Source organism: Protopterus annectens, chromosome 8.part0 (assembly GCF_019279795.1).
Source record: "Protopterus annectens isolate FY-2018-M chromosome 8.part0, PAN1.0, whole genome shotgun sequence".
In the NCBI taxonomy this organism is placed as follows: Eukaryota; Metazoa; Chordata; order Ceratodontiformes; family Protopteridae; genus Protopterus; species Protopterus annectens.
The window spans coordinates 385846533-385860000 of NC_056741.1; the positions used below are offsets into that span (position 1 = coordinate 385846533).

Genomic DNA, 13468 nt, shown 5'->3' on the forward strand with positions numbered 1-13468 from the left:
TACATGCTAAGATTCCAGTGAGAGCTGTCTGGCTAAATTAACAAGTCGGTGGAAAAGTTGCCAGATGGACAGCTGAATCTCAAAGAACAGTCTCAGATGAGAACTTTCATATCTTTTGCCACTCTCACCATGTGCCATATTCACAACTTTGTGGGTGGTGTATCTAGAACAGCAGACGCTACCACAGCTCTTCACTGTCACACTTGGCTACTCCTAACAAACTGCAGCAATGATACAAAAATGAACTTTCTTGTAACCCTTTTGATGGGTCTGCCTTTTTCAGTCCATCAGTAAGGAATCATATGGAAAACATGGAAAAAAGTGCAAGACTCTCACCACAGTTAAGTGTCAAATTCCAAACTCTGCAACACAGCTTCTCAAGGACAAAACAGAGCCCATGTCAGAATTAGTTGTGATGTAGCCAAAAGCACTGCAAGAACCACAAGTGTGAGAGGTATCAGTGTAGCTATGGTAACTTTTAGAAAGGTTGCCAAGACAAAGGCAAGAGCAATTAGCAGCAGCAAGGTACCCTGGTCCTCCTTTAGTGGAACAGCAGTCTAATCCCTGAGATCATTTCTGACGATCCCACATTCAAGACAGTCAAGGGTCATATGTCCTTCCAATTTATGTGTAGCTTGTCATAATGGAGGGACAAATGGGTATGGACAGTAATACTAAGACTATGAAATTCTGTTCTGTAGTCCTCACTTGCTCTACTCACTTCCTCTGCCTAATACTCAACTCAAACGATAGCAGCAGAAAGAAAAGATATGTTCAAACTCAAAAAAGAAAGCTATCCAAGAGACTTCATTGGATCAAAAAGGATCACTATATATCAGTATCTCTCCCCATGTTCTTTATAGCTTCTAAAATGACAAAGTACTCAGGTTTACTTTCAATCTAAGCAGCCTTAACAAATTCATACCCAAAAAATACTTGTTGAATGGCCACTGTCCGTGTTATTCTTCCTATTAAAGAGGAGTTCAGTCCATCTTGTCTGTTGGAAGGAGACTGGATGTGATGTTTGGACCTCCAAGATGCTTGCTATTACATATAGATTGCCAGAAGTCTAGGATGATTCTGTGCTTCCAGGTAGAAATCACAAAAATATCTAGGGCTTGCAAACTGCACTTGAAATGGTGGCTTCACGTGCCAAATCCAACTCTGTGTAGGTTCAACTCTCATCCAGAAACAGCCTCTAGAACTCGTTTTCAATTTTCACATTTCCTCTTATTCTGAACATCACTCAAAGACACAGCACACGTCAAATATCAACCTTATAGTTGTATTTTGGCCTTGACAAGTGTGGTTTCCACTGCTCACATCTCATCTTCTGGAGAAAACTCTGTGTCTGAAACTTTTCAGAATACTCCTCATCTAAATATCTGACAGGTCTCATTCATTCTCTAACTGTCTAACTGCATGGTTACTCTTGTTGTAGTAATAGCAGGGACTCTTCATAACATGGTAGCTAGCCCAGATACATACCTCTACTCAAAGACCTAAAACGAGAAAAGTGTATAAAAATTTTTTTACATGGCCTACTTCCAGAGGTTTGACACTCTTTGTAGCTTTTGGCCCAATAATACTACAGATCCAGAAAGGAAGCTAGTTAGAAGAGACTTATGGGTAAAGGAGGAGGAAAGTACAGTTGTGTACCTACCATAAATGTAGATGCTCGAGTGTATTCACTGTTGCAGTCATTACAATTGGGTTATCCTGCTGGCAGGCTACCCTCAGTCGGCCCGAATTCCAAAGTCTAGGTCCGGCGTCAGTTGCTGTCGCCTCCTCCCTGACGTCAGTGCGCCAGGGGTATAAAAGATGCAGCCGACGCCATTTTCTTCAGTTTTTCTTGCCACAGATGTCAGGTGCCTCAAAAAAGGTAGGCTAAATTATGCCAATAAGCATGCAAGTACAAAAAACTTTTCCTTCATCTACAAGCAAATACACCACATAGGTTGTATAGGATAGGGAAGTACAGATAAATCCCAGCAAAGAAAGGGGGTATGGAGGAAGGGTAACCTGGACTGCAACAGTGAATACACTCGAACATCTACATTTATGGTAAGTACACAACTGTACTATGTTCATCGTGTTTCACTGTTGCAGTCATTACAATTGGGATGAATCCAAAAGCTAAGGTTGGGAGGCTGGTGCTAAATAGGATTAGGGGAGGCTAATAGGCCCTGCAAGACTGCAGTGGCAAAGTCTGCTCTGGATTTAGAGTAGAGAGGTAAGTGATAGTGCTTTGTAAAAGTATGCACTGAACTCCAAGTTGCAGCCTCTAAGATGCCTTTGGCTGGTACTCCTCTGAGGAAGGCTGCTGAAGTGGCTGCTGCTCTGGTTGAATGTGGCCTAATGCCCTTAGGCACTGATTTGCCATGATGTGAATAGCAGAAATGAATACAGTGGCCTATCCACTTTGAAATGGTCTGCTTTGAGATAGGCCATCCTTGTGATGCTGCTGCATATGACACTAGAAGCTGTTCAGTCTTTCTGATAGCTTTGGTTCTGTCCAAGTAGAAGCGTAGCTGTCTGTGAATGTCCAAAGAATGCAGAATTCTCTCACCCTTATTCTGCGGGTTTGGATAAAAGGTAGGCAAATGGATTGTTTGGTTAAGGGCCACACTCAAGACTACCTTAGGCATAAATGTAGGGTTTGTTCTCGGAGAAACACTGTCAGGATGGAAAATGATAAAGGGTTCCACAGCCACGAGTGCCTGTAACTTACTCACCTAGCGGAGGTTATTGCTAGGAGCAGAGCTGTTTTCCAGGATAAGAATTTTATATCAGCTACAGAGGCTGGTTCAAACGGAGGCAGTGTAAGTTTTTTCAAGACACAGTTTAGGTCCCATGCAGGCATTGGTGCTCTCCTAGGGGGTGTTATGTTTTTGACCCCACTGAGGTATTGCCTTAGTATTGGATGAGAAAAAATAGGTGGTTCTGTATTGTAATGAGCCGAAATGGCAGAGGCATGAATTTTAATTGATGAAAAAGAAAGGCCCTTCTCCAGCATCTCAGGTATTGCAAAATCTGAGGAATATTTGGAGCAGTCGTTTCAAAACCTTGTGCCTGATTCCAAGCACAGAATCTCTTCCATTTTTCTGCATAAGATTTCCTGGTGCTAGGCCTCCTGGTCTCCAAAATAACATCCATCACTGCTTTAGAGAGAGGTGTGCCTTGAGGGGCTACATTATCCACCATGCTGCCAGGTTTAAGCTCTTGAGCTGACTGTGCAGTATCTGACTGTCTTGTTGAGTCAATAAGTGAGGGACTTGAGGTAATGTCCATGGTGGGCATGGAGATAAGCTCTTTAGGAATGGGTACCAGTGCTGGCGGGGCCAGTCTGGGGCAATCAGTATCATATTGGGTTTCTCTTGTCTGACCTTGAGGAGTACCTTGGAGAGGAGAGGCAGAGGAGGAAAAGCATATACTGTTAGATTTTTCCAGTTGAAAGATAGAGCATCCACTTTCCATGCTAGCTTATGATAAGTCCTTGTGCAGAATCTTTGCAGTTGGTAGTTGTGAGGGGAGGCAAAGAGGTCTATGTCCGGGCATCCCCAGGTCCGTCTTATCATGCTGAATACTTGTGGATCCAATTTCCACTCGTGGGGATCCATTAGGTTTCTGCTTAGTTCGTCTGCCAGAGTATTTGTCCTTCCTGGCGGGAATTGTGCTTGCAGATGTACTTGGTAAGTCAATGCTGTATCCCACAAGTTCATGGCTAGCCTGCAGAGGGGGTAGGAATGCGTGCCTCCCTGCTTGTTTATGTACCACATGACTGTGGTATTGTCCATCTTTATTAACAGTTGTCCTGGATGAAGAAGATCCTTGAAGGTTATCAGGGCACTCTGAACAGCTAGCATCTCTTTTTGATTGATATGTAGATGCATTTGACTTGTGGACCATGTGCCCTGAATACATCTTCCTGCCATATGGGCTCGCCAGGCATAATCTGATGCATCTGTTGTCAATGTCTGCCTGGCTGTGGGTAAGGTGAATGGTTGTCCCGTGTTGTGGTGACAGGCTTTTGTCCCGTGTTGTGGTGACAGGCTTTTGTCCACCATCGAAACTCCTGTTGCAGGCAGGGAATGAGGGTAGTTATTGTTTCCAGGCTGTGGCAATGTTGAGTCCAAACACTTTTTAAATACCATTGAAGTTTCCTCATATGCGGTCTTGCATATGGAATTAGCAGAATGCAGGATGCCATGAAACCCAAAGCCTGCAGAATTTTTCTTGCAGATAACTGGGTCTTTGTTGCCAACATTTTGAATTAAGTAGTCGATTGTTTGTGCTTGTCTGGCGTGAGATAAGCCATCTGGGCAATTGTATTTAAGCTTGCACCCAGGAATATTATCTCTTGAGAGGGTACTAGTTTTGATTTCTTTTCGTTTACTGTGTACCCTAGACTTGTTAGCAATCTCTTTACAAACGCCAGATGCTGTAGTAGGATGTCCTTGTTTTCCGCTTGTATAAGGCAGTCGTCCAAGTAAGGATATATTTGTATTCCTCCGTCTGCAAAATGCAATTACTGGTGCCAGGCACTTTGTGAAGACCCTGGGCACAGTAGATAAGCCAAAGGGCAGTGCAGAGAATCGGTAGTGCATTGAGCCAGCTTTGAATCTGAGGTATCTTCTGCATGTTTGTCCGATTGGGACATGCAGGTATGCCTCTTTTAGATCTAAGGTCACAAGCCAAGACTTCTTGCCCAACATGGGCAGAAGTTGCTGTAGAGTCAACATTTTGAATTTTGGAATATCCAGATATGTGTTTAGAATAGATAGGTCCAGTATTGGTCCCCAGGCTTTGTCCTTTCTGGGTACCAAGAACAGTCTTGAATAGAATCCTTGTCCCTGTTCTTGCTCTGGCACTTGTTGAATGGCCCTCATGTCCATGAGGAATGAAACTTGTTTTTGTGCCTCTACCCATTGACTGTGTGGCAGGTCTGGCATACCGTTTGACTTTGGCAGGGTGTGAAAGTGGAACCTGTAGCCTTGTGACACTATATTTAGAACCCATTTGTCTTGGGTGATCATTTGCCAATTTTGTGAAAAAAGTGCTAGTTTTCCCCCCAAAGGGGCTGCCAAAAGGTAAATGCTTGGTGCTGGAAGTGGAAAGTCATTGAGACTGTTTCCTGTATGGCTGTGATTTTTCCTCTCCGCTCTTGGAGGTAGAAGCACCCCCATTGTTTAGGCTTATATGAACCTTGCGGCTGTGATCTGCCTCTGGGGCATCTGTACCTGCCCCTTTGTGGTCTGACACTGGAAAGGACCAATTCTTTGTAGGCCAGTTTCTGCTAAATCTGGGAGGTTGTACCTGCAAGAAATCCTTGACTGTTTGCATAGATTTAGCTTTGTCCTCCATTTTCTTCAGTACCTCTTCTGCTTTAACCCCAAACAAAGTATCATGCTGTAAAGGAGCGTCTAATAGTTTTGCTTTAACATGTTCAGGCAGATTTTGTTCTTTTAACCAAGCATGCCTTCTAATGACAGAAACTGTAACAGCGGCCCTGCAAGAGGCCTCAAGAGAATCAAAACCACATTGCAAAGTGTGCTTTCCAACATGTTCAGTTGCATGCAATAAATCCTGCATTTCTTTGTTGTCTGCACATTCTGTATTTGCTGACATTTTCTGTTTAAGCAGAGACATAAGATATTGTTGATACTTAAGCATATGGAATTGGCAATTTAAGGCTCTTACCGCCAAGGTAGCTGAGGTATAAATCTTTTTGCCCTATCTGTCTAGGGCCCAAGAATCCCTATCAGAGGGAATAGGGTTTTTTGCAGTAGAAGCTTTGACCCACTTGGGACCCTAAGAGATGGTTTCTGGGTCAGCTGCAGGGTTCTTATAGAGAAATTTATGTGAATCTGGAACCCTATAGTATCTGTCTGGTTTAACAGGGGCTGGAGGTAGAGTCTGGAGAAAGACTAGATTCTGAAAATACATCATCTACAATGTCTAAAACAGGCAGGATAGTAAGGGGTCTGTGCTGGGGTAATAACAGGAAGTCTCTGAGCCTTTTCTTGGATTCTGAGTAATCTTGGCTCTCCCAGTGGAAATGCTCCCTCATAGTATGCAGGGTTTCCCCAAAATAATAATCCTCAGGAGGAGAGGCTGAAGCTATAGATTCTTCAGCATCAGAATCCTCATAGGGAGGAATAGAGCAATCCTGTTCAGAGGAGGAATCAGTGGAAATGGAAACCTGGTCTGAAGATTCATATTCTAACTCTTGCCTAGGCCTCTTATCAGGAGGGGGATGAGATCCCCTGATCAAAGTAATAAGGTCTTCGGCCATTTTGAGCATCTGTTTTTTAGGCATGGAGGCCTCTCCAGGTGAATGCTGTACTTGTTTCTTTGTCTTTAGAGCTGCTTTAGTCTTTGTCTTGGTAGCTGAAATAGGTTTCACATTATAGCTGTGTAGGCCTGAAAACACCCTCAGAAGCCGATGTCTGCTCAGTGGCTCCGGACCCATCTGAAGGAATAGTTTCCGAGTGTCCAATACCTTGAATATCCAGAGGCCTAGTCGGCTCCACGTGGGAGTCGGAAGCGGCCTGTGGCTCTGAGGTACGGGCATCAGGGGCTGCGAAAGCGCCTCACTGAAAACTGGTGAACCGGCGACAGGCCTAGAAGAAGCCTCGTCGTCGGTTTTGGATCTCGGATGCCTGTCCTTCTCTTTTTCTTTACATTTTTTTATATACTCTGGTAGTCGGTTGATCCGACGGCATTATATAGTTAGATCTTCTGCCAAAGTAATGGAATGCAAAATCGTACTGACGCTTAATAGTGCGTTGGTTAAATCTAGCAGAAAAACGACATCTAGCAACGTTATGATCAGGGCCTAGGCAAGGAATACAGTAAGAATGAAAATACTTATGAAGTATTTGCTTCCCACAAGAAATACAATTGTTAACTTTTTCTGACATCGGTCTGGAGCAAGAAAAAAGTTTCCCCAATGGGGTACTTGGCTTTAATGAAGACTTCGGTTCTGAAATTCGGATTTGAAAATCTCAGGAGTCGGCCGACCGGCACTTGCGAACTGCTTTTGCTTCGGGCACCGCGCGGCAAGAAAGACTGGGGAAAATGGCATCAGCCGCATCTTTTATACCCCTGGCACACTGACGTCAGGGAAGAGGCGACAGCAACTGACGCCGGACCTAGACTTTGGAATTCTGTCCGACTGAGGGTAGCCTGCCAGCAGGATAACCTAAGAGTTTTGAGAAAACAGTGTTAAATGATACCCTACTGGAGAATGAACATTCTTCAACAGTGTATTAAAGTAACATTATCACCCTGTAGAACGGGTTTGCAGCTTCACATATTAAGCCACCACAGTGAAGCACAGACTGGAAAAAAACAAACAGCTGTCATGTTTACGCTCACTAAACATGGCTGTTGTGAGTGAAAAATTAAGTAAATACAAAGAATAAAAAATTAACTCAAGCAGCAAAATAATTACAGCAGCAGTTACAAGGAGTTGCTTTTTACCTTTCCCCTTGCTAACTGCATCTTAAACAATGGAGTTCAACACGTGTGAGAAAAATATTAAAGCTACTATGCAAGTGTGTGTGTGTGTGTGTGTGTGTGTGTGTGTGTGTGTGTGTGTGAGAGAGAGAGAGAGAGAGAGAGGCAGAGATAGAGAAAGAACGCATACTTCTCAACTTCTTTGCTCAAGAATTCTGGACAAAGATCTAAAATCAGGGCAATATTTAAATATAACCCTAATTCACTTAATACTGCAAGAAGTTTTTCATCAATATACAATTTTTGAATAAGATGAAGCATGAAACTGTAATTTCTGGCTTTGTTGACTTTCTGAAATCCTCAGGAATTTACCAGAAAAGCTAACATTTTCAAGAGAGAACAAACATATGAGGCAAAATAATGGATGTTCTGCAAAATAAGGGACAGCTGACAGGTACGAGGGGGTTGCAATGGTTGCACTGTATGACTTTTTTCATTCACTTGATCACAATGTGACATTGGAGACGTACTCAATCAAGAACGTGGCAATAACTGCTGGCCATATTTGTGTGTGCTTGCACTTGCACACACGCTCATGAGAGCTTCTGTACATGTGTGAGTGACTTTCTCTGCTTCTGCATTTCTTTGTGTGTATACATACATATATTATATATAACTGTATATGTGCGTGTGTGTGTGTTGTTATTAAATACATGAACAATGTATATTTTGAATATAAAATATGTTACCCAACAATTACATACTCGAAAGAAACTTTCAAACATTAGGCAGAGGAACTATTTTACATCACAAATATAAAAAAAATATTCAGATTCTAATAATAAAACAAAGAGAAAATGGGCTGTTAAATCATTTAAGTGCAATAATGCCCTCCAGTGTGGGTGTTAAGGAAATAACAGACCTTCAAGAAGTGTGGAGTGAAGCCTCAAAACATTCTGGGGCGGTCCATTATTTCTCTGTAACACCCACTCTTGTCAAACAATATTGCTTACATATCACATGGAGCTCTTAGTTAACACTTCTTTACTTTAGCTAGTTTTAACACTTCTTTACTTTAGCTAGTTTTGTTGTTTGTCTATTTCTTGCTAGAATGTTTGTATTTCTGCCTATTCTCTTTCTGATGGAGAAATGACTGTTCTTCTATGCCCACAATGGTTTAGACTGCCTTCATACTTTGTGGGGTTTAGCCTTGCAAATACTGACCTGCTGTCATTTAGCAGTTTTAAAATGCATACCAGATAGCTGTATTACTTTTCCAATACGGAGACTACACTTCAGCATAAGGGGAGTGGCTGCACTCGAGTGTGCTGTCCTAGAGATGAGATGTTAAACCAAGGCCCCATGTGCCTGAACTGGTGGTAGCTCAGGATGATTTAAATGATCTAAGGCACTTAAAAAAAAAATTAGGGTAAGTCCCCCGGTATTCTGGGTTAACTTTTCCCCTAGTCAGTGTGAACACCACTTTGGGTTTAATGGAGGAGTCCAACTACACTGGCCAAAAAATGCAAATAAAAATGATAAAAATTGTTTTGTCTGAAGTTTAATGTTCTGCAAGGCTGATTTTTACATGTGCTGCTGCATGAAGTGCATGAAGTTTATGGATTATCTAACAGAGCAACACTGCATCTAAAAACAGAGGTATCCATTTGTCAAATCAACTCTCATTTAAAGTTATTATAATTTCTGTTTTTGATGTTATTTAAATGTGGAAGTACTGAGGTACAGGTCTTGAAAAGCAGGCCATGCTTTTTCTGTAACCGCAACTTGTCATTGGTCTGAATGATTTTTTTGTGTGACTGATTTTTGTCAGTCCTCTGTGGGTGCACAAATACCGCTGAACCTTGTTATTACAAGTTTCATCCATAAGTTCAAATAGCAGCTACTGTGATGAATGGGTCATGCTATAACAAGATTATTTACCCATTTCTGAACATAATAAGCAAGCTCAATGTTTTGATATCAGTCTTTCATACAACATTTCTGCCCAGTGCAGTAACACTGTGTGTATCAGTGTATTATAAAGTAACATACAAATGTATGTACACATACAAATACAGTAGTGCTCACACACCTTGTTGACATGTCAAACCTTTCGTTCACAGGGCTGACTCGCCAGCCGAGAGCTCCCATCCGCATCAGCTCATCTTCCCAGTCTTGCAATGCTTCAAACATCTGTGTCCCAAAGACATCCTTTCTAATCAATGAATCATGATCTGGAAAAAGATGAAAACAAGTTTATTTAATAACTATAAACCAATCATACAAATCAATACCTCAGGAAAGCAGAAGTGATTTTATGCAGTATCATCTGTTATGAGCTAAAATAACTATAGAAAGTGAGAATGGACACCAGAGTCTCAACTTCAAAAATAGCCAAAAGTAGACACTGAGAATTGATGCTAAAAGAAAAACTGACTGCATCAATGTCAGACAATAACTTGTATAGCAAAGTAAGACAAAAATGTCACAAAAATGTAGGCATGCTTGCCTTAAGAAAGTATCAAAGAGCTTCCCCAGGGGTACATATTATTTCCACATTTTACACCCCTCCCCAGCAAATCAGGCACACATCACTGCAGAAAGATGTAGGATGCAGCCACAAATACTGTACGCCTTGAATTCAAGAATAATACAAGTAAGGGCACATCAATCAGTGCTTTCTTGCAGTTACTTCTAATGTATGTATTTCTACTCACCTTTAGGTTATGTCTACCACTCCACTAGTGTCTCTCTCCCTACAAAATAAGAAGTTATGTACCTACTATAACGTTCCATGTTAGTTGTCTTCTTCTCGCCTTCTTTCTAGTTAGGTTTAAGACACCTCACAGTCAGCCCTATAGAGGTGGGTTACCCTTCTCCATGTTATGGAGTTTTTTTCTTGCTTGGCCTAGCTTTCAAACGAGATCTGAGGAGTTACCGCCTAGCATTGTGGGATATGGTGGAGCCTCGAGCCGGTGGAATTAGCTCTCGAGCTTTAGTATTGGCCGAGTCGGAGCCGAGGATCGGCTCCAAACCCATCCAGCAAGAATGAAGGCGAGATAGACAACTTAACATTGAAATTTTCCTCTCATACTTCTAATTACCATGCTAGGGATTTCCAAGCTGAAAGGAAAAAGCTTTTACAAGAAAACTCAACACCTATAGGTCCAGATGTTTTTGCAAGTCCAGATCTAGTGATACCAGCACAGAATGTTGGAGTAATTGGGTTTGAATCCCAAATGACAGCCAATATCTTCATTTCATACATTTAACTCTAAGAATGCCCAAGAAGAAAGATTTTTCTGCAGGCATCCGAGTGCTTGCATGCATGTGGTTCTAATCTGATCTCCCTAACAAGGCATGCTTGGAAAAACTCATACCTTTCAACCTCTTAGAGCAAGAAATCTGGACAAAGTCATTAATAAAAGTATGACAAAGGCCCCAAAATAGGACCTTTTAAATATTGCTCTTACAAACTTAGAAAGTTGATTGGCTTTATATTAGATTACATTTTCTGAAGGGTATGAATTCTGAAACTCAAATGTCTGTCATTTTCTAACTTCAGTCTTCAATGATTTACCATTAATTTGCCAGAAAACTACAATTTTATGAAAAACAGGCAAAAATCTGGACATTCTGCAAAAATCTGTACAGTTGAGAGGTATGCAACGCATATTTTTTCACAATGACTTCTGTTGATATAAATCAGGTAAACAAATTGTCTTTTGGCTTCTCTCGTTAGGGGTCATCACAGCAGATCATCGTTTTGCAGACTTATTGGCAGTGGACTTTTTACGGGGTTGAGTTGCCAGCCTGATGCCCAACCTTCACAGAAGGTGCACACAAACACACACACACGCACACACCCCTACTGCATGAAGTCATTCGACAGCAGGGAGGATATGCAGAATCTGCACAGAGTACGTTTCAGCCGAGAACCTCTTGCTGTGAGGTGACAACGCTAAGTTCTGCACCACCGTGGCCATTGATATAAACCACGTAAAAAAAGAAAAACAACTAACAAAAGAATAGATTTAGATATACATGCACAACCTAACACAACTAATTATATACTCACTAGTCCAGTGAAAATGTTCTTTAATATGCTTTGCATTTTTATATCTTATAATTAGCTCACCTTCTTAGGCATACTGAATTTTACCATCCCTTACCCACCACCAACCTATTCACCCAATCCATCCATAATATACCAGAACCAAGATTTCTCATCAGAACAGGGGCCAAAACACACATACTCTTCCCACGTAACATTCACTCTAATATCCTTAGCCATTTTTTACCATGTTTCTTATCAATAATCTCAATACATCAATACTTTTATAACCTACTTTATCCATCATTTTTCTAAGAATTGCAGATGATGCCTTCTGTTAATCACATACTTTAGCCAGTTCCAAGCCCTACAGACTTTTACTCTACATACCTATGTCTTTGTTACTCACCAACTCAAATTTTAAATACCTGAGTTAACATAACCATTCCCACACTGCAGTTAACTATTCATTCACAGCTTCCTTTTATCAACCTTTCAGTTTGTGCTTCAACATTCTTTCTATCCCCCAAAAAAACTCAAAAGTACTAAAACAAGTAGCGAGTTAAGAGCTCTCACTATAGCCGAGAGACGAAAAACAAATCACAGGCATTGCAGTGCATACAGAATGTTGCTCAACAACAACTAAAAAAAATGAGAAGCAAAAGGAAATAAACATTCCTGCTCTAGATTCCGCCTTCATCACCCAGAAAGCCTTCTGAGGTATTTCAGCCTGCAGTCACTTGCTGGTATTGTACTGTATATGCCTTAAGACATTTCCTAGAGAATACAGCACCCCCTTTACTCACTATTTCAAGCTTATAATGATAGCTGTCACCATCAACAGTACTAGCTCTAATGTGAAATCATTGCAAGAGAATGGGACCGTGCCCAAATAAAAATAATATTCTCATATAAATGTCATTACACTCTTAGTTGATGTTCACATTGCATTCCTACATTTGTACTTGACTCACTCTACAATTAGAACTTTCATTTTCAACTGGAGGAAAATGCTGTCTCAACATTTACAGACTAACAACATTCACCATCGACTTGACCACAAATAATCTCTCATAGCACTATTATCCTATCTAAACATAAAAAACAATAGTAATTCATGTGTGCCTCTGTTCCATAAGGAATCCCTGCTCCTGCTGCAAATTATTACTGCATAGTCATCATGTATTACTATAAAGTATATAATTACCAATAATAACTACAACAAGCCTGTAAAATACAAGCAAACAGACAAAATATTCTGCACATTAACAACAGACACAAGTACTTTAATCAACATGGCAAAACTTCTTTCTATGATAGCTGTTCTTATACCACACAGGAAAAAAAATTATTATTCAAAAATATAGTAAACAAACAATTCTTCTTTTGGCTGCTCCCGTTAGGGGTCGCCACAGCCAATCATCCGTTTCCATTTCTTCCTGTACTCTGCATCTTGCTCTGTCACACCAACCACCTGCATGTCCTCTCTCACCACATCCATAAACCTTATCTTAGGCCTTCCTCTTTTCCTGTTACCTGGCAGCTTCATCCTTAGCATATTTTTCCCAATATACTCTGCATCCCTCCTCAGCACATGTCCAAACCAATGTAATCTTGCCTCTCTGGCTTTGTCTCCAAGCCTTCCAACCTGTGCTGACCCTCTAATATACTTATTTCTAATACTGTCCACCCTTGTCACACCCAGTGCAAATCTTAACATCTTTAACTCTGCACACATCCAGCTCTGACTCCTGCCTTTTTGTCAATGCCACTGTCTCCAACCCATATAACAGCTGGTCTCACTACCGTCTTGTAGATCTTCCCTTTCACTCTTACTGATACTCGTCTGTCACAAATCACTCCTGACACTCTTCTCCACCCAATCCATTCTGCCTGTACTCTCTTCTTCACCTCTCTTCCACACTCACCATTACTCTGTTGATCCCAAGTATT

The 13468-nt window shown here is 41.3% G+C and overlaps 1 protein-coding gene across 1 annotated transcript in view; it reads right to left on the reverse strand.

The window, feature by feature from the left end:
• The window catches only part of MTMR11 (myotubularin related protein 11), a 1184472-nt gene that overhangs the window by 398266 nt on the left and 772738 nt on the right, over positions 1–13468 (reverse strand). Inside the window, exon 7 of the mRNA XM_044079897.1 lies at positions 9554–9695. Coding sequence (XP_043935832.1) covers positions 9554–9695 — 142 coding nt within the window. The remainder of the gene's footprint in view (positions 1–9553; positions 9696–13468) is intronic.